Source organism: Podarcis tiliguerta, assembly GCF_965153285.1.
Source record: "Podarcis tiliguerta genome assembly, chromosome: 11".
Taxonomy (NCBI): domain Eukaryota; kingdom Metazoa; phylum Chordata; class Lepidosauria; order Squamata; family Lacertidae; genus Podarcis; species Podarcis tiliguerta.
In genome coordinates, this window is record NC_139544.1 from 3242209 (window position 1) to 3267923 (window position 25715).

Here is a 25715-nt window from a genome sequence, read left to right on the forward strand (position 1 = left end):
TTAGGTTTTATCATGGTAGAGGGAGACGGGAACCTGTGTTAGCAGAGAGAAATTCTTTTCTTGAAGGATGTTGCATTTATCTTTAATTAAAGCTATAATTTCTTGAGAAGAAGCATAGATCCCAGAGTGATGATATGGTACTTTTGTGGTTTTCTGACCAACATTAGTGCAAGCTTCTTTCTTTCTCCCCAAATTGGATTACAGCAATGCAGTTTATATGGAGCAAACAAAGTCTGAAAATTTCTGTAGGTGCAAAAAGCAGCCCACAAGGGTTTGGTCTGGAGTCAGCAGGTCACATAACATTATGCCAATCCTTGGTCAATATGTCTAGTTGTGAGGGTTTTCAGGGTTCTGGTTTTTACTCTTAAAATCCTAAAGGTATTTCAGGAATCACCCCTTGGTTATAAGCTTGCCCAAGAAGATGATTCTGCTTTTAAGGCTGTTTTCTCTGTCCCCACCCAATCAGAAGTTTGGTGGGTAAGTACAGAGTAGGAATTTGATACCGAGACATGGAATGCTTGGCCTCCCAAAGGATATATTATCTTTCTCCATCAATGCTCACTTTAAGGAGGACACAAAGAACAGTGTAGTTTTATTAGGGATTCTTAAGGTAACACTTCTAAATCAGTCTTATCAAAGCTGTTTTTACTGTTGCTATAACCTTTCTAATTTTTCCAAATTTTCAATTTGCTGTTTTATTTGTTTATAATATTTTTTTCATATAAAATTCTCTGCTGTCTTTTGTTATACTTACTCTCAAGGCTCCCAAGCCCTATTCATGCATTATTAAAGTTCAAGTGTGTTGGAGATTCCGGGGGCTGTGCGTGCCAACCCTGCCCCTTTCACCTTAGACCTATTAAATCAGCTGGCTTGCTTTCAAGGCTCCCTGTGATCAGGAATGCTGGTCATGCAGGGTGACTCGTAAGCTTTTCAAGCAAACATTCAGACCTTGCTGTTTAACATGGCAAGATCAAGGTGGAGGGGGCAACTCATTGTGACTGGATTGAGGAGGCACTTGGCTGGTAAAACAGTTGGTCTGATATTTCAACAAGTAGCTTCAGGTGATAAGTTTAAAAGAATCCTTCCAGATATTGTGCTGTTGTTTTATGAATGTAAATATCATTGCAGATGAAATTATTTTACATTTTTTTGAGCAAATGGTGCAGAAACAAACAACTTAGAAAGTTTTATTACTAACTAGTGTTTGCATTGGTGGCTATAACAGCATTATGTTTAAAATAGTAATATACCACCATGCAATTGTTCAGATCTTGATTAACAAATAGCCTAGCAATGAAAAGAGCTGACCTAAGCTTATTGTTCCAACTTCTTCATCAAAGACCTTTCATTCATATTTCTCAAATGATCTTTATTATAATTCTGTTGACTCCTACTATCTAAGGGACATAACTCAGCATGCTTTGCATGCTGCTGTCTTATATGCTACTCATAAACATAGTTACTTGGAATAGATACTATTAGTCTAAATTAATTTAAGGTCACATCTGAAAAGAATTTCATCTTTAGAACTGATTCTGAGTAGAATTGCTATAGGGAAAGCAGAGTTTGGAGTGTAAGACTCTGGAGATGCTGCATTCAAATGTACATAGTACTTTGGAGTTTGGGCATACATAGCATCATCTTTAGGGACGCGGGTGGCGTTGTGGGTTAAACCACAGAGCCTGGGACTTGCCGATCAGAAGGTTGGTGGTTAGGGTACCCTTGATGGAGTGAGCTTCCGTTGCTCTGTTCCAGCTCCTGCCAAGCTAGCAGTTTGAAAGCACGCCAAAGTACAAGTAGATAAATAGGTATTGCTCCAGCGGTAAAGTAAGCGGCGTTTCCGTGCATTGCTCTGGTTCGCCAGAAGCAGCTTAGTCATGCTGGCCACATGACCCAGAAGCTGTACACCGGCTCCCTCGGCCAATAAAGTGAGATGAGCGCCGCAACCCCAGAGTCGGCCACGACTGGACCTAATGGTCAGGGGTCCCTTTATCTTTACCTTTACAGCATCATCTTTATGCAGTGAAGTGGGGTGGGAGCTGGCACTCAAGCCTAAATTAGATTCAAGTACAGGTTCTGGTGTGCACAAATCTGACATTCAAATGTGTGGGTGGGATGGGATGGAAAGACCAGATAGATCTTACGAAGACTCTCTAAGCCATGCTTTGATAAGTCTACCTAAGAGAAGAACTAAACAAACAAAAGATTAAATGGCAGATCAGAGTATTCACATCAACTTTCTTCATCTCAAACACCATTTTAAATTGAGGCCACACATTTATCTTTAAATAATGGGAATGGTGTGTATACATTTGTACTTCTTAATGAGCAGCAGTAAATAATTTTCTAGTAAAGTGTCCCTAGAACCAATATTCATTAAACTAGAATTTTTCACACAAAAATGTAGAAATACGACATTTAATCTTGACTAGGGATGAATGAGCCCATTATAGTATTAATTTGTTCCAGTTTTACATGGGGACAAAACCAGTGCTATTTTTCTAGAAAAGCCCAATGCTCACCACGAACTCACTTTTGTTCTTTTATAATAGCAATGGTGCCCACCTGAGAGGTGCTGGAACTGAGTTCAAGCTGAAAATAAGCTTTGGACGGGACTAAGTCTGTGCTGTCCTGTTTCTGTGTGGGTTTTAAAGAGAAAATCTGTTGAAACCTGCAACAAAATATACATTTAAAAAGTGGGGGAAATTACTTAAATGGTGGTCCAAGTGGTAACATTAAGCTTAGGACCTATCAGGTGATATTTTTCTCCTTGCTGAGAATGAGATGGTTTCACTTTAATTTTTTTATTGGTCTATAGTGTGTCAGACACTGGAGGAAACAATCCCCAGGAGCGGATAAGACAAGGAAAAGTCCTTGCCATCCGCTTTTTATTCAATATTTACAGAGAGAGGCTTGGAACACAGCCTCTTGGAATAATGGCGTTGACCTGAGTGACTCTCCACTCCCCTTTCTCCCACTTCCTCATTCATCATTGGCATCATCTCCCCTACGGGTGGCGCTGAGGGCCCTTTGCTTCTGAGCTCTCTGCTCTACTACAGTCATACCTCGGGTTGAATGTGCTTCAGGATGAGCGCATTGGAGTTGCTCTCCGTGGCAACCTGGAAGTAACGGAGCGTGTTACTTCCGGGTTTCACCACTTGCACATGCGCAGATGCTCAAAATGACGTCACGCGCATGCGCAGAAGCAGCAAAAAGCGGCGTGCACAGAAGTGCCGTTGCTGGTTACGGTTGCTTCTAGATGCAAACGGGACTCTGGAGCGGATCCCGTTTGCGTCCAGAGGTACCATTGTACTTTCAAGGCTCGCCAGGTCTTGGGAATGGGGTCTGGAATGCTTTCTAAAGACCCTCTGTTGCCCTCCTGGTGCTTCCTCCTCCTCCTCCTCCTCCTCCTCCTCCTCTCCCATTATTTCCCAGCTTTCCCCCTCATCTGCCTCTGAGCTGTGATCTCCCTCAAACCCCTAATTCTGAACTGTCGTCTTCTTCTCTGGAAGGGTCAGGCTGGGAGGCAGTCTCCACCATTCCTCCTCTGCCCAGTCCATGACATAGTGTGGGGTTTCAGTAATTGTTGGACACTTCACTTATGACTGTTGATTTTACTTTCAGAGAAAATAATCCAACCCACTGCCCACAAATGTTTGGCACCCCCTGACTTAGCATGATGTATGAGTCAGGTCAATTTGTGCAAAGTGTGTGTAGCAACATAACATGTTTACACACACCAGCTCTTGTGTCCTGGCATTGTAGATTAAAGCATGTTCTTGGTGAACTTTGGTGAGCCCTAGCTCTGGCTGAAATAAAACTTTATAGTCCCAGCCATTGGTTCCCTTAGAAAAAGCAGTTTACAAGAGGTCTCCCAAGCTCAATTTGTTTTATGATGAACATTTTCATTTTTTTCACATGTGTTTCAGGAGTATGAACGGACACGTTTCTTAAAAAAAACGTTTCTTGTTGTTGTTTTTTTAAAAATGCATGTGAACTGAATTCCTGGAGGGAGCTGCCAAAAGTTCTATTTACTGGCTTCTGAACCTGCTGAATAAAATGCCACAAGCATCTTAAACTCTGCAAGGGAGAAAGAAATGTCAAGGGTGATGGATCTTTAGCTTATCGTAGCATCAGTTTACACTGTTGATATGCCTGTGAATTCTACTGGCACTGTGTATGGCTTTTAAATGAAAAATACTGGTCCAGATTCAAAGAGCTGTTTAGGCTTTCAGAAGAGAGGTGTCACAAGTTGCTTCTGAAACTCTCCTCTGTTTGCTGTGGAGTATTGTTGGGGAGCCACTGTTTGAGAAAAATAACTCTAAAGCTCCCATTGGCTCATAGAACTAGTTTTACAGTTCTTTGACCCTTGGCCAGTATATTCCTTTTTCATGTTTGCTTGAGGCATTGCAAATCATGATGGCAGAGTGTGTAATAAACAGAGCTCATAGACTTATTTGCTGACTTTATTGATGTTTAGCTCCTGATCAGTATGCATTCTCAGTAACCACATCTTAGAGTTGTTAGTATGAATACCATAAGTATTTCAAAGTACAGCAGCTCATTATATACTCATTGCTGCTGCAGCAGAGAAAAATTAATAGAGTGGTACATGAGTATTTAACCAATATACCTTAATGGCTCCAAAGTCATAATAAACAGAAATTGTTGATAAATACAGACATAATTTATGTGAGGCTCTTAATTATTTCATTCCCATAAATTGCATGTATCCTTTTTCTAGAATGACAATACCATTTTGTTCATCATCGTTCAAATGACGTATCTATTATAGGCAGCATTTCCGTGAGTTTTAACTATTCAAACAGAACATGAGAAAGTGACATAGTATTCTTTATACACACAGCTACTTTACTCCATATTTCACTAACACAATCAAACAAACTTTTTGTATTCAGCCAGTTTTAAAAATAAGAGAGTATTTTTTTAACCAGTCTTATTTTAGAGACATATCACTGTTTCCAGTGGCAACATATTTCTTCGGGGTCGCATGGGTGATTGCCTGCTTACCTGAGCCACAGTATGTGGCCCAAACAGATAATTATTTCAAAGTACATGGGAAGCTGAATGGTTTTGCACAAGGTACAATTTGTGGAGGGAATTTCACCCACCTGATAAAACTAGGTTCTATTCCATGGGATACAATATGTATTTGTCAATGAATTACATCCTCATCTCTAACTCACTGAGATACAAAATACATATATAAGTACAGTGCTCATTTTGGATCATGCAGCCATTACTGTTGAGGTCAAGTGGGGAAACATATTGTCTTACAATCCAGTTTGGCAATTGGATGCTTCAGTATTGTCAAAGCAAGAAAAATTGTCAACCAAGTTAAAGGAATGCCTTTATTTGAATAGTACTCTGGATGTTAACCTTGTATGGGATTTGGGATATGGGAGGCCATGAAATCAGTTATTAGGGAAGTATATTTAAGAGAAACATAACATTTTTGGAGGCACAGAGAGGCAGATAAAGATTATTTGCTTATGGGGATAGCAAAGTTAAAAGTCAAATGCAGACACACTGGGAGTTCTAAAATTTACAAGAAATTGCTAGTGAAAGGTGTGCTCTAAACATTTATATGATACAATCATACACAGTATGTGGTCCATGGAGAGATTATAATAGTTATTGATTGCTGCTTGACTGGAGAACGTGCAGTTTTGAAAATCCAAGAAAGGCTTTTCACTCAGTAGACGATATGCCAACCTATGAAATATGGCACATAGCACTAACTGAGAAAATAACATCAGTGCAGTTTAGCCCAAGGTGAAATCCAGCAGGATAAGTCAGATGAGATCTGAGTCCCTTTTTTCGCATAGGAAAATTGTCACATGAGAGATTTACAGCCCTCATTTTCTCAACACTCATTCTGGAAAGCTACACTTACGCAGTGCAAGGTATTACAAGCTATGAATGCATTGTTACAGTTTTTTGGATGCTGGCGATCCTTCCTTGTAATAATTTCAGACTCAAAACTTATTTTTGCTATGATTATTATAACATTTAATTAAAATTTTCAATAAAATAAAAATAAAAAGATTTAAGTTCAGGCTTGCCTTGGCTCTGGTTGGTTCTATGACTAAGTCTTCCAGAGCACAATGATTTAGGATATTGAGAAGATTTTTTTCCAGATGAGAAAGCCTAAGCCAGCAACAAACAATTGCCTCCGCTGGGATGTTGTTGCCGGAGGACTGGAACAGCTAAAGAGCTCAGGGGAATAGCTGAGGTGCTTGAGAAAGATACCTCCTTCTGCTTGATGAAATCAGGTAGAGCATGTGTTCTCAGAAGGGTTGTTCTTCCCCTGAAAGAGCAGGTACATCGTCTGGAGGTACTCTTTGATCCAGAATGGTCACTAGAGATACAGGTGGCCTTCATGTCTTGGAGTGCCTTTTTCAAACTTCAGCTCTTCCCGAATAGAGATTACTGACCACAGTTGGCCATATTCTAGTGATGTTGTGTTTGTAGAATTGCAGTGTGTTCTACATGGAGCTTTGTCCTTAAATCACCTGGAAGTTATAATTGGTACGGAATACAGTTGTCAGAGTACTGCCATATGACACCAATCCTGAAAGAGGTTCTTTGGATACATATACAGTCGTACCTTGGAAGTCGAATGGAACCCGTTCTGGAAGTCTGTACGACTTCCAAAGCATTCAAAAACCAAATCACGGCTTCTGATTGGGTGCAGGAAACTCCTGCAGCCAATCAGAAGCTGTGGAAGCCCCGTCAGACAGTCAGGTTCCAAAAGAACATTCGAAAACCGGAACACTCACTTCCTGGTTTGTGCCATTCGGGAGCCAAAACGTTGGGAGTTCCAGGACGTTTGGGATCCAAGGTACGACTGAACACTTCTTGCTGGAATTTAAGATGCTGATGTTGACCCGTAAAGACCTAAATGACTTGGGACCCAAATATCAAAGGGAGTGCATCTGCCTGTATTACCCTGCCACATCTCTTTGATCTGAGAGAAAGACTCTTCTCATGGTCCCATGTCAGGAGATGATAGGAGAGAGGGTCTTCTCTGCGATGCTCTAGTTATAGAATGCTGTGCCTGGTGCAAACTTTGCTGACATTTCAGTACCAGATTAAGACCTCATTGTTTGCCTTTTGCTTCAATGTTTTTATTACTTACATTCAGTTGTTTCTAGGTAGGTATTATCAGCTCTTTTAGGTTGTTTGTATTTGAATTGATTTGTAATCTGTTCTGAGATCAAAAGACACAAGGGCACACTAAATAAATAAAATAACGGCAAGGTGTCTACATGCAGCATACAGCAACGCAGCAGCATGCCTATCATGGAAGGGGAATTATTATCATGCATTTTGTGAGGATCCCCACTACACACTAAGTTTCATGGGCAAAAGAACCTAGATCAGGCCTAGCATTTTTAGTGCCACAAGATTCACAAGCCCCTTAATTTACATCAGTAGAGATAAATTACTTTCTCTGGTTTTCTGTAGCTTGTTTTCATTGCTCTGTGGCTGACAGAAACTTTGTAAGTTAAAATGAACAACTCTTTAATATTGATTCCTTGCTTCACTGTTCCAGCTGAATTGTTATATTATTATTTGTATACCTCAGTTGGCATATAAAGCATGTTCAACTCATTTGCCTTAATAATCAGTAAGTAATAATTAAAGGTTACATTAATTCCATGTATACCACATGAACTGCAACAGTTTTGACCTTGGGAAAGTTTGAGATATATATTTCAGTGTTTATTTTTTAAATATTTCACTAGACAATGGTAGTATATGGTAGCTTGGTTTGTTTGTTTTAATAAATCACATAATCTTGTTAATTTAAAGATTTTGTTCATGGTGTTTTTTAAATTTACCTGATAGTTCAGATTCGGTCATGCATGCCTAATGGCTAAGGCCGTTACACTGGGTGCTGCTCTGCAGGGGACGCCAAAACAGTGCTGTGGAATGGAGTGCAAGAGGTGGGGTTGTGTGCTGAATTTTAGCATCCCACAGGGCGCCGCTGGAATTTGAGAGCCCCAAGTCCAGCAATGATTATGGTTACCTGTCATACACCATACCATCATCAGAGAGGGTCTAGAGCCACACTAAGCCATACTGATGCAAATTGTGGACAGTATTTCCAAATGTTTGAGCTATTGTTGAGGCAAAGATCAGCTGTTTCCCAGACCTACAGGTTTTTCCAATTCAGTTATACTCTTCCTTGTTAATCTAAGGCCATTCCTGGTCCTCCAGCTCCTCCTCCTCCTCCTCAGGGAGGCCATGTGACAGCCCAGCTGTGTGTGCATCACCTTTGACCGGGAACGTGCCTTCGGTTTGGGCTCAGGCAGCAGCGGCAGCGCTGCATGTGTGGGTACACACAGTTCTACCTTCTCCCTCCCTGCCTTCTCCTTTCTCTCACGGAGGGATATTTGGGTGCCTCGTTCTGCTTTGCTCCTGCGCTACCTCCTCCCCCCCAGGTGTGTATTGTGTATTGTCCCTCCCTCCTATTTTCTCTCCCCCATCTCACTCTCTTGCTCCCTCCTCCTCCTCCTGCACTCTCCAGTCCCCTCTCCCACCTCGTGTTCTCTCCCTTGCTCAATCCGCTGCTCCCTGTTGTCTTTGTCCTCCCCTCCTGACCTGATGGCATCTGCCCACTCCTTCTTGCCTTCCTCTTGCTCCCATGAAGAAGCCCACCACCATGATCTGAAACTGATGACTGCAGAAGGGCTCACAGGGCACATGGAGGTCGGGGGGAAGGGTGCGGGCAGCGGGAGAGGCAGGCAGGCAGGTGCAGAGGAGGGGTGGCAGTTCTGGAAACTTTTTTCTAAGAAAAACGTGCTGCCTAAGTTCATACAACCTTTCCCACAAGACAATCTAAAGAGACTGAGAGCACTCTGCCATTTATATACAGCATATATATGTCATTGCATGTGATCTTTGGCAATCACTCGTAGCCTCAACTTCGTTGGACTCGTCATGTTGTGCAGATGCCCGATGATCGTCTTCCAAAACAACTACTCTATTCCAAACTTAAATGGAAAGCATAATGCTGGTGGTCGACAAAAGAGGTTTAAAGACTCTCTCAAGGCAAATCTTCAAAAATGTAGTATAAACACGGACAACTGGGAAGCACTGGCCTGTGAGCGCTCCAGTTGGAGAACAGCCTTTCCCAAAGGTGTCATGGGCTTTGAAGACACTCGAACTCAGGACGCAAGGGGGAAACGTGCTAAGAGGAAGGCATGCTTGGCAAATCCACACCGTTATCAACTCCCGCCCAGAAACCAATGTCCCCACTGTGGAAGGACGTGTGGATCCAGAATTGGCCTCCATAGTCACTTACGGACCCATAAACCGTGTTTATGGAAGACAATCTTACTCGGCTACGAGTGATCGCCAAAGAAGAAGAAGATATAAGGAAGGCATACCAGTGATGGAAAAGATTTTGCTCTTGTTGGAGAAGAGAAAGTTCAGGCAAGGACAGTCTGCTGACATCACTAAAGGAGAAAGAAGCTGTCTTGTGGCAGGTTTCCAAACCTTTTCAAAGGAATAGGGTTTATAATCTCACACCCTTTTCTACAGCCCAAGGTACATGGCTTGTCTGAGCCAAATAACAGAACTTATGAGTCATTTCCCTCAGTGAGCTGCCTATGGGCTAATTTCTTAGCGTTAATAGAAATGGAAGAAAGCTGCCAGATCAATTGGATATTTTGGATGAAGAAGAATAAACGGGATTCGTCGTTTTTTTTATTGTAAGATAAGAGATGAAAAACCTATGAGTGGGTTGGACATTGGTCAGTGCATTCTTTTCTTTAGTTTTGGCAGCAATAGATACAAAGGTCAGATAGGTTTCTTGGGTTGACATAAAGCCTATTATTATTATTATTATTATTATTATTACTTGCCCATCTGGCTGGGTTTCCCCAGCCACTCTGGGCAGCTTACAACATATTTAAAAACTAATAAGAACATTGATCTTTAAAAATTTCCCTAAACAGGGCTGCCTTCAGATGTCTTCTAAAAGTCTGATAGTTGCTTATTTCCTTGATATCTGGTGGGAGGGTGTTCCACAGGCCGGGTGCCACTACCGAGAAGGCCCTCTACCTGGTTCCCTGTAACTTGGCTTCTCACAGTGAGGGAACCGCCAAGAGAAGGCCCTCGGTGCTGGACCTCAGTGTCCAGGCTGAGCAATAGGGGTGGAGACGCTCCTTCAGGTATACTGGGCCAAAGCCGTGTAGGGCTGTAAAGGTCAGCAGCAACACTGAATTTTGCTCGGGAACATACTGGGAGCTAGTGAAGATCCTTTATGACTGGTGTTATACGGTTCCGGCGGCCACTCCCAGCCACCAGTCAAGCTGCTGCATTCTGGATTAGTCCCCTTCAAAGGTAGCCCCACATATGCAGCAACATGTGAGAGGGCATTCTCTGCTGTGGCACCCGGATTGTGGAGCACCCATCGCTCACAGTTTCCATAGACACCAACCCTGATGAGTTTTAGGGATCTTTTTATTTGCCAAACTAACTGTTAGTTGACTGGAAATGTTTTGTTGATCTCATGGTGCTGTGATATAATCTTAATTTATTACTGTAGTGGTTTGATTTTTTTTAGATTGTTTTTATTTTATTATGTATTATTATATTTTACATTGTACCCTGCCATAGGATTAATTTTAGTGAAGGACAGGTTAAAAATAAATAATAAAAAGTATATTTTGAGTGCATGGCAGTTGGGGGGGGGAGGGGAGAATAACCAGCCATGTTTACGAGAAACTATGACTGACAGGGTCAAAATACCTTGAAAATGAATCTTGAAATAGAACTGAAATCTTTATGCTATAAACTGTGCAATGCCTTGGACAGACTGTCATTTAAGTAGCCCAGCCTTGTTTGTTTACAAATCAGAAACATTATAAAACTTGCTCTTCAGCATATTGCATTGGGATTTCTAAAGTAAGTAAAAAATGAGAAAAAGCGGGGTTTTAAAAATACATTGAGGCAAAATAGTTGTACACAAAAAAAAGAGAAAGAAAGGAAGCTACTAGCAAAAAGAGTTATCAAAACTTACCTGGCAAGGGAAAAGACCAAGGATTAAATTTAAAACTTTAACAGTTGTAAAAGAAAGAGGTGGATTCTCATTGCCAGACTTAAAACTACAGTGGTTCCTCAGGTTAAGTACTCAATTCATTCCGGAGGTCTGTTCTTAACCTGAAACTGTTCTTAACCTGAAGCACCACTTTAGCTATTGGGGCCTCCTGCTGCTGCTGCGCTGCCGGAGCACAATTTCTGTTCTCATCCTGAAGCAAAGTTCTTAACCTGAAGCACTATTTCTGGGTTAGCAGAGTCTGTAACATGAAGCTTCAGGTAAGGAACAGTTTCAGGTTAAGAACGGACCTCCGGAACGAATTAAGTACTCAACCCGAGGTACCACTGTACTATGAAGCAGCTTGTATCATCTGGTTAAAGGAATGAAAGAAGACAGGATTGTTAGACCTGGGATTTTATGGGAAACATTATGGGTAGGATGCTTATTTGTGGTATGATGAGGTAAAAATACACAAAGAATTTTAAAATCATTGCAGAAGAAGGAGTATATATGGAATATAGACTAGATACTAAGCTTTATAGGAAAAGAAAACACCTTTATGGTTATCACCTATAGAAGCCCGTCAGTACTCAAAAGAAAATAAATATGATGGAGAAGTGGGGTAAATACGGAGATATATTTTTCTGGAAAAGTATGTAAATTGAAAAAGTTTGAAGAAATCTGAGAATGGATAACTGATTGGTTTCAATATTATCACACCAATGAGTATTTTAAAAAGGATCTATTAAAAGGTTTTATTATGAGTTCTGATTTTGGGGGGGAAATGCTTGAAGGAAGAGAGAAATTGAATTCAAAATGTATAAATTATTATTAGAATGGGAGGCGAAAGACGAAATGGTGAAATTGGTAATGATGAAAAGGGTTAAGATTTAGGACATAATATAGAAATAAGCAATATAGAAATAAGGCAAATGCATGGCACTTTTTTATTAAAATTTACCTTTACAAATTTCAAAGCACTAATAGATTGCATGGAATACAAGGGAACTGATTTGGGGGGAGGAATGAATGAACTTTTGAGAACTCTTGTGGCTAGTATGTGTTGCTATGATACTTGTTCTAAGAATTTATTCCCCCCTTTTCTGCTTGTTCTCATGGAGCCCAGGGGAGCTGGAGCAAAGCACCACTCCTGAGGAAGGCCTGAATAGGATACTCATTAAAAGGATTCACACTCTCTGTGGTTCCCAAATGTCAGCCTCATTTCATCATAAACTCACCTCCTCCATACAAAACAAAGAAAATATGAGAGAGAAGAGTTCATTTTTCATTTAACATAAGCCGGTGTACAAAAGCTCTGCCATAGCTGCTCTTCAATAAGCACCTAAAGTGGCAATTATTTGGGGGGGGGGATTGTTTTGGCTACAGGTTCTTAGCTGCTGTTCCCCTCCTGCTGGTGCTGCGCTAAACATGCCAGGAACTCTTTTTTTGTAGATATAAAGGAATCTGGATAAGTTTCCAGACAGCTATTTCAGGGATTATACAGTACATAACACTGCCTCTCCCTTCCCAACCTGCCCACCCACCCCAAGCATTTTTTGTGTTTCCATGGCTATTCTGTGCAGGCATTTTGTCTACTTTTATCCACATGCAGTTGTGTTGGAAAATTCAAATGCACTTTCTCCCCCCAGCAATCAAGTGCACTGCACTATGGAATGCTTAGAAAAGAGCTGTGGGGTTTCCAAAGGCCCATAATAACAATTAAGTGGTCTAATAACTATACCCTGATATGATGAGCAATCTCAAAAGAAATAACTAGCCCTGTTTTCATTTCATTTAGCGTCCCTTTCAAATTATCTTGCTGTTTGTTAATTAGGGCATTGATTTTCTGTCTCTCCAGTTTAAATCAATATGCTCATTTGTGGATAATTAAATTGGTTATACTAATGAATAGGCTAATATTTCCTTGCAGTGCACTGGCAACTAATTTCCTGCTTTTTTTTTTTGCTTGTTGTTTGTTTTTCTTCCTATAGCACTGCAGCGATAATATAAACCTCTGTCAGTCAGATATGAACATTGTAGGTGCTTGGAGGAGAGGCTACACTGGAAAGAATATTGTGATCACCATCTTGGATGATGGCATTGAAAGAAACCACCCAGACTTGATGCAGAATTATGTGAGTCTCCACAGTGCTTCGGATAGCTCTTTTATTCTTTTATGCTTATTTGTTTATTTCAACAATTTGTATACTTCTTAATTACGGTATCCTCTGAAAATTGTACAGGAGACTCAGTAGAATGAAACTTACAATTTTCATTTTGCAAGCGATGTATCTGAGACAGGGGCACCACTAACTGCTGAAATTTTACCTATCAGTAAACCGAATCTGGTCTTGCCCTACACAAACAAGCTCAAATGTAATGCATTTGCTGTGTTGTTTCAATAATTAATCTTGTCTTGGTCTTTTGCTATGTGGCCATATTTGGTGTACTTTTCAGGTGAGCAATATTCTGAATCACTGCGTCAGTCACACGCAATCCATGCCCTCTAACCCAGAGGGCTCTTACGCCAGGCCTCAGCCTACTACCCCAATGTTGGCAGCCCTGCTTCAGACAGAGTTTCTGATGAACAGGATTCTGAATTGCTGCACAATTCACACGTAATCTACGTTCAGGGCCATGATCCCTGTTTTGATTGCTGCGAGTCCAGCCACCATACCAACAAAGCACCAATAATATCTCTGAACTCCAGTATTCAAAAGTATCTGGTGGTATTTTCTGCTGCACTTCCTGTTTGGCCCTATCCTTAGCTTGCTGCTGGAATATATTATTAGGACATGGTTAGAATCTCAATAGTTAACACATTTCTAGATTCTCACTGAGCATAAATTAATCAGGGATTACTAACTCCACCCCATTCAAGTCCTTCATGAATTTAACAGATCAACTTAATTCTCCACGTCATTTGCTACCTATTACCTAAGCTAAAAAATTCACATAAGAGAAAATGACATTAATGTTTAATTGTATTACATATGTGAATGAATATATTTTGGCAATGTTATACAGAATCACTTGAAGCCAATAGACTAATTAGTTTTGAACGAAGGTGAAATAAAGATTAATCTGCCTCATCATTCTACCGCATCAAATAACAAGAGCTGCAAAGATACACAGATGTTTACATTGTTTTCTACAGGCAAATGAGGAGAAGACAAAACCACATTTCACATCCATTAAAAGTTGCATATGCTCCCTGAAGATACAAAAAAATATGTCATCTAGTAGCTACTGTTCATAAAGATACACTTTCCCCAAACGGCTTTATTTTTCAAGTTGTATGTTTAAATTCTTTATTGACGCATGGAAATGTTTCCTTTAGGCAAATAATGTTCTCTTAGAATTATTTAAATTGCTTGGCCTTTTAACAAGAATAATGTAATTCAAGTTTGTGAACAAACTATGTATTACTGTGATAAAGAGGATTTTGATAAAGAAAAGAAATTTGAAATATAGTAAATAACTAAAACTACACAACTAAGTACTAATTAGATTAAAACAGTAGTTTTCATAAATTATATAAAAAAAATTAATGCAACTTCAATTTTCCAGAAGTAATTTAAATAATATATAAATCCTGCAGGTTTAGAACATGTATTACTTTCCTAAACCATGCGGCAACCACAAAACCACAGGAATGTTAGTTAACCTAATTACACTCCTGTAGAAACCTGCTGAGGAATGTATGAGCCAGATGAGTCAATGGCTAATTAATGAGGATCTGCAGTTCATTCTTTTTCCATCTCTCTTTCCATTTCCCTTCTCTGTTGACTACAGGACCCAGATGCCAGTTTTGATGTCAATGGTAATGATATTGACCCCATGCCTCGTTATGATGCCAGCAATGAAAACAAGTAAGGCCACTCCTCTGTGGAATGCAAGGCATTGTAAATTCAATTGTATCATGTGCTCTCTCTTTTTTTCTACAGCACTAATTGCGCAAGTTGAAAAATTCTATTTTTGTTAGAATTTTTAACTTTTATCTAGTAAAGGTAATGCGGGGTATGAATTGTGTCTTTTGCATCTCACATATACATGACATATGGTGAAGAAGCTGTTTGAGCATATAAAATATGCAATATATATATATATATATATATATACACACACAACTATGTATATGGTTAGATCTTTGAATAAAGTTGAGTTACAAATATTTGAACTGCATTTATTTTCAGAATGGTATTGGTGATACTTTCTCAGGTAGCTTCTTATACTTGCTTGTAATTCTGGTGTCTAGGTCTGCTTTGAGTACCGTATTTTTCGCCCCATAGGACGCACCGGCCCATAGGACGCACCTAGTTTTTTTTGGAGGAAATAAAGGAAATCCCCCCCCCTTATTTCCCCCCCCAAACCAGGTAGAGGAACAGCGGGATGGCAGCGCTGCGCCTCCCCGCTGTCCCCTGAGCTTGTGGGGCTGCCCGATGTCTGCCCGAAGCGCGGGGCGCTCTGCTTCAGGGTGCCCTGCGCTCCGGGCAAGCAGACTGCTATCCGCAGCCTGGGGAGCCCTGCGGGACCTCCTGCAGGGCTCCCCAGGCTGCAGATAGCTTCCTGAAAGCTTCAGCGAAAGCCTGCATTCGCCCCATAGGACGCACACAGATTTCCCCTTCATTTTTGGAGGGGGGAAAATGCGTCCTATAGGGCGAAAAATACGGTAATCCGAAACTGGTTGCTGTGTCTATACCAAACAGGAATCAAATACGTAGAGTTGTTGTTCACTAGGTTCATAAAATGCCTGGTTTTTCTGTCTGTCTGTGACTGGAACATGGTTGAACATAGTTCACTGTACTGTGGGTTGGCAAGCGTCATTTTTGCAGTCTCAGGGTGGTCATAAAACCAAGAGGCTTATTGAGTTCCTATTGGCTCACCATACATGACAGGTAGACTAAAATGGCTCAGTGGCTGCCAAGTTGTGTAGACAAGGTATGGGGCTAGTCTGCCTATTATTACCTGGATACAGAAAGGTGGAGAAAAAAACCTATGTGGAAGCTCCACAAACTCCATAATTCTTAAAAGCACAAGTTCCCTTTTGTGAGTCTTAATATGCTTCTCCCCTGTTTAGGAAAGAAAACACATTTATGGTGGGAATAGTATGGTCAGGGCCTAAGGGCAGATGCGCCATTTCCTTTCTGAATGACTAAGCTGAGCAGTTTTATTGACTTCTCTGTTGTGGACACCTGAGAACTGGCTGACCAGCAGCCCTTCAGATATCTTTGTTGCAGCCTTTTTAGGACTTTAAAACAGCACTTTGAATTGCATCGGAAGATACACTGGAAGGCACTGCAGAACTTTAAGCATCAGCAATATATGTTTGATATGAGGCTCCAAGTTAACAACGTCACAACTACAGTGGTTCCTCGGGTGAAGTACTTAATTCGTTCCAGAGGTCTGTTCTTAACCTGAAACTGTTCTTAACCTGAAGTACCACTTTAGCTAATGGGGCCTCCAGCAGCCGCCGCGCCGCTGGAGCCCGATTTCTGTTCTTATCCTGAAGCAAAGTTCTTAACCCGAGATACTATTTCTGGGTTAGTGGAGTCTGTAACCTGAAGCGTATGTAACCTGAGGTACCACTGTATGTCCTGAATTAGCTGAAGCATTTAAATGCTCTTCAAAGGCATTCCGATGTACGCCAAATTGCAGTAATCAAAAGTGGTTGTTACAAAACCATAGATAACTGCATAAAGGTCATTCATTTTACACAGGAATGCTCAGAGTTTCTAACGCATTATGCCTGTATTGCTATGTAAAATGAATCAATCCAAATGCTTTGATTCCAAATAGTGTCATCATCCTGGTGCATCTGAAATGAAGATGCAATGCCATGATTTAGAATTTTGTGCTGGCATAGATGTTGGAATAATCCAATTCTGGCCACCATTATCATTAAATGCCACCAAAGTCACAAGTAAAAAAAAAAAAAAAAGTTAAAAATGAGGACATGAAAACAGAACTCCAGGTAAGACATATTTATTATATCATAGAGCCATCTAGTCCAACCCCCTCTAATGCCGGAATCTCAACCAGATCATCCATGGCAGATGGCCATCCAACCTCTGGTTAAAAATCCAAGGAAGAAGAGTCCACTACTTCTCATGGGAGTCTGTTCTACTGTCGAACAGCTCTTACTGTCAGAAAGTTCTTCCTGGTACAGTGGTGCCCCGCAAGACGAATGCCTCGCAAGACGGAAAACCTGCTAGACGAAAGGGTTTTCCGTTTTTCAATGTGCTTCGCAGGACGAATTTCCCTACGGGCTTGCTTTGCAAGACGAAAATGTCTTGCGAGTCTTGAGATTTTTTTTCGCTCCCCACCCCCTTTTTCTAAGTTGCTAAACCGCTAATAGCCTTTTAGCAGCTAATCCCTTAAGCCTTTAATAGCCGCTAAAAGCCGCTAAACCGCTAATAGCGCTAATCCGCTAAACCGCTAATAGGGTTGCCTCGCAAGACGAAAAAACTGCTAGACAAAGAGACTCGCGGAACGAATTAATTTCGTCTTGTGAGGCACCACTGTATTTAGTCAGAATTTCCTTTCTTGTAACTTGAATCCACAGGTTCAGGTCCTAGCCTCCAAAGCAAGAAAAAATAAGCTTGCTGATCCTCCACATGATATTATATATTTAGATATTTGAAGATGACTATCATATCTCCTTCAATCTTTCCTCATAAGGCTTGGTTTCCAGACTCTTGGTCATCTTGGTTGCCCTCCTCTGCACACATTCCGGCTTGTCAATATTCTTCTTAAATTGTAGTGTCCAGAATTGGACACAGTATTCCAGGTGTGGTCTGACCAAGACAGAATAGAGTGGGACTATTACTTCCCTTGATCTGGACACTCTACTTCTGTTGATGCAGCTTGGAATAGTGTTAACTTTTTTTTGCTGCTGCAACACAGCAGCACAGTTGACTCATGTTAAGCTTGTGGTCCACCAAGACCCCTAGATCGTTTTCACATGTACTACACTGATATCAGCCATACATTCTATATAACCCTTGTACCTGATGGCCTCCAGTCAACTCATTAATGTTAGGTTTGTTAATAATAGGCAGCTCAGACCCCAAGCTTCTACTGCACTCAAGAGGCCACACTTTTTGCCAAGCAAATCAACAACTAAAGGCATGGTTGAGTAAGTACAATGAGGGGAATGACAAAAGCAGACTCTGTACAAAAGTCACTATTTCTGAGTGTAAGGAAACAAGAGTCTTTTTAAAAAGTGTCAATTTTTCATTTTAACCCAATTGATACTTTTTTTGAAAACTCATTTCTCTCTAGCCTTGTTGTTATCATAGCAATTACAATGGTCCCTTTGTTGTTTTCTTTCTGCAAGCTCATCACACATATTTAGTTTCATTGCAAATGATGGAGCAGTATTTTTTGTTTTGGTTGCCAAGTAGTGATGGACATTCCTGCTTGATTTTTCTTTGCTGTGTTCCACTTAATTAAGTGCCTCACAGAGAAATCTAGCATCTAGGATTTTATCCTCTGGATAGGAGGGAAGGGAACTACCTAAAACTCCAACATTATTTACCCCAGCAAGTTTTCCCATTCCTGCAAAGAAAGGTCAGCAGATAAGGGTCTTGGCTCCACCCACAGGTCGAAGGCAGGCAGCAACATTTTGGGATGTAGGGCTCCCAGGATTCAGTTTGCTCCCACCTTCATGGAGTGCAGTCAGATCTCCATTTGCTCCTATTCTTTTGCTGTCTCCTTGTTTTGCCCCTTCTTACCTTGCTGTCGTTTCCTCACTGGCTTGTTCTCCATCAGTTCTGCTGGTCCCCAAGCCCCTTCTCTGGTGTTTTTAACTCAGTTCCTTCTCTCTTCGTCTTTTCCTACCAAAATTCAAGAAGGGAGTTAGCTCTAAATTTTAACCCCCTCTTACTCCTTCCAAAGCAGCAGTAGTGCAAGCTGTACCTAAGACTTCTAACTAGTTTTCCAGTTATAGCTCCACTAAAGAGTGCGTCCAAATCTGAATGGGAATCCCTACCAAGGTTTTGTGGTGCAATAGATAGTGCATTGGACTTCTAGCATAGTGCAGTGATTCAAAGGTTTAAGTCCCACCAGAGTCACCAAGTTAAGAAGTTAGCGTCCATTGGTACCAAATTCTACACTCCTGATACTGAGTTTATGGACTTATTAAAAAATCCAAATGTAGACTGTCCAGTTTCCACTTTACTTTCTAGGATTTTACTTTCCTCAGGATGGGAACTCCTAGTTGAAGGATGCTACAGAATGCCACTTGGACTTTGTCATTCACAGTGCCCTTGAAGTGCCTCCTTATTTATCTGCGCTTCACGCACAGCAACCTTATTGCTAGAGCATCTTTAGTCTGGACTGATGACCTCCTCTGCCACCCAGATCAGGATCCAAGCCGTACTTGACCAATGCTGCTTATGATCTACTGGTCAGCTGCCTTTATTGCAGATGCCACATTGGATTCCACCTAGTTTGCCTCTCACTCTCTGGTAGCAGACATTGTGGCTAAGCATACTCTATAGCTTGAGCACTGGGATGCTGCCACCCCCATCTAGGATTAAATACGGTAGCTCCCGACTTGGGTGCTAAGCTGCTTGAAGAGAATATATCAAAGGATAGCTTCGTTGAAGCAAAAGATGCTACTTATCCATAAGAGGGATGACAAGAGATTTAATAGACGTTACCTCACCATACTCTCCCAACCAGTCCTTTTGTAATTTTCATCAGCAAGGAAGAAACAGAGTACAAACCTAACAGATCAAGGAGCAAGCCATGATTCTCCAATGGATTCCAGTCAAGCAACAAGTCTAACCAAACCCAGCCCAATCACCTCTACCACTTTTGCTGCTGCTGCCTCTGTTGCTGCCGCCTTAGCTTGTCTCTCTCTGGAACAAGTGAAAAAGGTCGGCTCAGAGGTTTGGACCCTCATCAAATCCAAGAAAGTGGACCTCATGTTTATGGCACGAGTTCTAGGTTTGTGCATCTCAGCAGCACATACCACTCTGGGGGGGAGGGGGGGAAGCACCACATCATTCCTTCTCTAATGGGCTCTGCTTCCCTACCAGAAAGTCATCACATTGAGCAGACACCTGCATGTCAAACTCCCTCACCACATCCACCAAGTCTTGAGATAGTGGACAGTGTGATCTAACCTGCAGAAGGGCTGTCTTTTTGGCAATCTTCTGAGAACAGCAATCACCTCAGATGGGTTAGGGAGCTCACTGTGGAGAGCTAAACATCCAAGGCCTATGGTCAATGAACATCAGTTGGCTAGAGCTTTGAGCAGCTTGACTAGCCCTACAGCACTTTGCTCCTCATCTCCACCTCAGCAACGTCCTAATCTGCATGAATTCCACTACAGTAAAATCCAGCATCAGTAGACAAGGAGGCAGCCAGTCTCAGGAGCTTCAGGCAGAAGCATCCCTCCTTCTCAGCTGGCAAAACACAATGTCCTGTCAGTCACAGGGGCAGGATCTGCCCTTAAGACAGACTGCAGTACCTGTCATTTTCGCTCTACTTTCTCCTTTCTCTATGTCTCAGGTGTAGAATTTGATTTTTCCTTCTATAACTCCTGTCCTTTCTCAAGCTTTGTGAGTTCACAAACTGAATACTGGGAGTCTTGCGTCCCAAAACGTTTCTGCCTGCCTGCAACCTGTGGGTGGAACCAAGACCCAATCTGCTGACCTTTCATTGGGAATTAAAAACTTACAATTCAGGTAGGTACAATTGTACTTTCTGAATGCCCACTCAAGATTCATAGATTGCCCCCTGAAGGACATGTGGCACTGATTAAGAATTTTTATTTATTTATTTAATAAAACATGTATGCTACTTACTAGAACAAAAGACCTCTAAGCTAGTTGACCATTTAAAAAATAATAATCAGCCACCTAAACTCAAAACAATTAAAACAGTATCTCCTCTAACATGTGCAATAGATTATTCTAGCCGTCATTTTTTGAGCTGTGAAAGTATTGAGCTGTGAAACAGCTACAATTTTCAGGTTGCCCAATATTGTTTATGTAATATCCTCATTTTTTAAAAAAAAGTACTGTGTGTTACCTCAGTTTAAGTAATTTAACACTCATAGTAACTTATGTGCCTTAAATTGTAGAGACACTTTTACATGTCCTGTTTGACTCTTCCTAATATTAAGAAATCCAAAACAAGACCACTTCTTAGTATTTATTGCAGGAGCTGCCAGGGCTAAAGTAGTTAGTTCCCTGTTTATGTGTAATGAACCCCCACAACCAAAGCTTTTTTCTAGCTCCAAAGGTGTCAGAACTTGCCTCCACGAGAAGACCCATCCAAAGCCCAGAGACAATATCTTCTGGCTAGGGGGGGTGTCTCCTTGTGAGCCAGAGGCAGCCTCTGTCAGTCTCCGTTTGCGGAGGTGCCTCAGTCACCTTCACAGGTCTGGAGAGATTGTGCGGGTGGGGATGGTGGAGATTGGGAAAAGAGGCAGCCTGCCCCACTTGCTCTGAGAGGTGCTGGAACGCTGTTCCGGGGCATTCCAGCTGGAAAAAAAAGCCCTGCCTGCAACCTTAGTCTGGAATATCTCTCTAGTAATGAAGGATGTGAAGGTATTACATCTGCTACTCACACCCTGCTCAGGCTACAACATTGCTTGGGCCATGGTAGTCTCTGCTAGCTCATTTTGGCTTACTTCCTGTGTTGGCTCCCACTCAGTGGCCAACTAAAGTTCAGCTTTGGCAATTTATACTTTGGCAACTAGCCAGGCATCGTTTTGTCAAAAGTCGTTCTTTATCACTGCCCACTGCTTTATTGCTTTTTAATAGGTGTCACATTATTTGATTTTACTGTTTACTATTATATTCTAATAGATTATTGAATATTTCTTTATTTGATATACAGTAGGTGTCAGGGGTTCAGGAGCAGAGGCACAGGAAAGGGAGGAAATGGAGAGCGAGGGGGAGGAGTCCGAAGGAAATGTCAGTGATGACAGCGGTCCGAGGTCTCTGAGTCTTTCCAGCGAATCGGAAGATTCACAGAAAGGGGCTCCCATGGTCAGGGCAAGGGGGGTGCCTAGGGGGACACCCCAGGAAGAAGGGGCCAGAGGGGACTCAGAGAGCAGCAGTTGGAAATCAGGACCAGCGTCCACACCAGAGTGCAGTAGGGGGGAGGAGTCCCAGGCATCGGGATCAGGCGGCGCACTGCCAGCGGGAGGACATGAGGCAGGATTGGCCACGCCTCCATTGGGGAGCGAGGAAACGGTTGAGAGGAAGGTTGAAGGCTGGGCGCGCGCGCCAAGTTCAAATGTACAGGAGGGCGGCACAGTTGACAGCCCGGATAGGGAGCCAGGTCCCAAAGCCCGCCGAAAAGAGCGGGAGGAGTCAGGGGGGTCTACGTCTGCGTCGGAAGAATCCAGGAAGGAAGGGACCCCGGGGGGTAGCAGGACCCAGAGGAGAAAGGAGAGACGGAAGAGGTGGAGTAAGGCTAGAGTCTTAAACTGGTGTACAGGGGGCGGAGATTCAGATGGAGCTTCGCCGGTCTAAACCCTAGACGTAGAGCTGGGGCGCTCCAGCTTGAAAATGGAAACTGTACTTCAATAAAGACTTTTGTACATTACTACCGGCTAGCGTTGGTCCTCTGTGAGCTGGGACCTGGAGCCAGCTCTGACAGTAAGCTCCATCTCCAAGAAAAGTTTTGCACCAAGAACCTCGTAACGTGAGTGGACGCAGCGAGGGAAGAGGATTGGTGCTTCGCGAGCTCACAAGAGTCAGGCAAGATGACTACAGAACAGCAACTAGCAGACCTGCAAAATGCAGTGACACAACTCAACGCGGAGGTACTTGCATCCAGGAAAAGGGAGGAGGAAATGGTTACCGCCTGCAGGGATCTCCAAGCCAGGTTGGAAATGCTTTCTAAACAGGGGCAACCGGGACCCAAATCAGAGGGCATTGGGCTGGGGAGAAGAGGAGGCAGCCTTGTATCTCATTTCGATGGGAGTTTACAGCAGTACCCTAACTTCCGAGCAGACCTGCTGTTTGCGCTGGAACTGCTGGAGAAAGACTTTAGAGATGAGCAAGAGAAAGTGGGGTTTATCTTGTCCCATTTGCATGGGGAAGCTAAAGCGTGGCTGCGCAATTTGTGGAGAGATAAGGATCCGGCGCTTCAAAATGCGAGTGCTTTCCTTAAAGCGATGGATTCGTGTTTTTTATCAAAGATAGACATCGATATCGCCAGAAAAGACATACATGGGCTCAAACAAGGCAGAGCCAGCGTGAGGCAGTACCATTCTCGCTTTTTTGGATTAGTCCATGCGCTGGGATGGGAGAAGGATTCTGCTCCAGTCAGAGACCTTTTTTGGGAAGGCTTGAATGCAAATGTGAAAGATGAGATTGCAAGGGGGGAGAGGCCAAAGAGCACTCAGCAGGTGGTCCAGTGGGCGCTGGAGATTGGGGTGCGTCTGGAAGAACGTCCATGGAACAGAGAAGAAGGACGTTGGGGACGTACACCAGCGAGAGCACCTCCCCTCTTTCCCAAGGATGCAGCGCGTGCGCAATCCACACCTCTGCAGGGAGGAGGAGAGGAACCGATGGAGATTGGAGGCGCCAGGGCTCAGTCAGCTACCAGAGCCCTAACACCGGGAGCAGTCAAAGCGAAGCCTCCTAGAGGGAACAGGAAGTGCTACATCTGCGACAGTGCTCAGCACATGGCGAAAGAGTGTCCCCAGAGGCTCCACAAGCACACTGCAGCCTCAGCAACAGTAACAGACGCAACTCAGCAGAGAGAACCACAGCAGGGAAACGACAGAGTCTGGCTGGAGGAAGAGGCGCTGGGGTCCAGCCAGACAAGTCAGTGAAACAATCCCCAGAAATTTTGCAGCCCACAGACCCCCTCCCGCCCAAACCAGTGGTGCAGCTCACAGCATCGCTCCAACTACCCAATGGACTCACTATGGAAGTGCCGATTACCATTGACTCTGGCAGCAACGCAGACTTCATAGGACTGGATTTCATTCAACAGCACAATATAGCACTACTGCCAGCCACGCTGCCTCTGAAGGTTGTCACGGTGGATGGCAGGGAATTGCTGGGGGGGCAGGTGGTGCAGCAAACGCCTCCGATGGTAATGCAAATTGGGAATCACCGAGAAGTCATCAGCTTCAATGTCACCCACCTGTCAGACACGCCTGTAGTATTGGGCATGAGTTGGCTGCACAGGCACAGCCCAGCATTGGCGTGGTACCAGCGCCAACTGACCTTCGGCTCATCCTATTGTGCGGAACATTGCATTCTGCCTAGCCCGGAAGGGGAAGAGGATGACCCGCAGCTACAATTAGGCACGCTGCAAGCAGTGCCACTCAAGTACGCAGCGTTTTTGGAGGTTTTCTGCGAGAAAGAAGCGGACAAGCTGCCTCCCCACAGGCCCTATGACTGCAAGATTGACCTCCTGCCAGGGGCGACGCTGCCAACCGGGAAGCTGTATTCCATGTCTGAAGACGAGCTGCAGGAACTCAGGGAGTTCATAGACCTCAACTTGAAGCGCGGTTTCATCCGGGAGTCGAAGGCAGTGGGGGGCAGTCCTGTATTCTTTGTGAAGAAGAAGGACACGCCCCAAAAAAGACTTGTGGTAGACTTTAGAATTTTAAATTCCAAAACCAAGCCCACGGCCTTTCCCATGCCCAAAATAGACGACCTGCTCGCAACGGTGAGGAAAGGACGCGTTTTCACAAAGTTGGATCTGCGAGGGGCCTACAACCTGATTCGCATACGGGAGGGCGACGAGTGGAAGACTGCCATGTTCACGCCCCTGGGCACTTATGAATACAGAGTTATGCCCTTTGGATTACAAAATGGCTCCCACTGTTTTCAAGCCTTCAAGAGGAGACTGGCGGGTCTCCTCTACAAGAAATGCGTCTGCTTCTTGGACGACATCCTGATATTCTCAGAATCAGAGGAGACCCACGAGGGAGACGTCAAGGAAGTTCTGCAGAGACTGCAGGAGCATAGGCTGTACGCCAAGCTGGAAAAGTGCCAGTTCGACAGGAAGGAGGTAGATTTCCTGGGCTACAAGTTGTCGGACAAGGGGCTCGCCATGGACAGCGCCAAGGTTCGCGCAGTGTTGGACTGGAAGAGCCCGCGCAATCGGAAGGAGGTCCAGCGGTTTGTCGGTTTCGCCAACTTTTACCGCAAGTTCATCAAGGGGTTCGCGATGCAGACAGCGGCCATTACCGACACGCTCAGCTCCAAGAAGAAGAAGTTCATCTGGACGGAGCAAACGGAGCAGTCCTTTCAGAACCTCAAGCGTCTCTTCTCGTCCGAAGAGCAGCTACTGCATGTGAATCCCAGCAGACCGAAGAGAGTTGAAACGGACGCCTCGGACAGAGCTGTGGGAGCAGTACTGTTGCAGCAAGACCCGCATGGGGACTGGAGACCGTGTGCCTTCTACTCCAGAAAGCTCAGCAAGTCAGAGCAGAACTACACCATCTGGGACAGGGAGTTGCTGGCCATTCATGCAGCATTCAAGGCGTGGCGGCACTTCCTCATCGGAGCCAAACACACAGTGCAGGTCCGCACGGACCATAAGAACCTGGAGTACTGGCGTACGGCAAGGTTCCTGAACCAGAGGCACATACGATGGGCGGAGTTCTTTGCGGATTTCGACTTCAGGATAGAGTACATCCCAGGCGACA

General features: G+C 43.3%; 1 protein-coding gene across 6 annotated transcripts in view; it reads left to right on the top strand.

The window, feature by feature from the left end:
- The window catches only part of PCSK5 (proprotein convertase subtilisin/kexin type 5), a 154834-nt gene that overhangs the window by 41022 nt on the left and 88097 nt on the right, over nucleotides 1-25715 (top strand). For all 6 annotated transcript variants that reach the window (XM_083403368.1, XM_083403373.1, XM_083403369.1 and 3 more), the window contains exons 4-5: nucleotides 13066-13209; nucleotides 14870-14946. In XM_083403368.1, the coding sequence (XP_083259494.1) occupies nucleotides 13066-13209; nucleotides 14870-14946 (221 nt within the window). The remainder of the gene's footprint in view (nucleotides 1-13065; nucleotides 13210-14869; nucleotides 14947-25715) is intronic.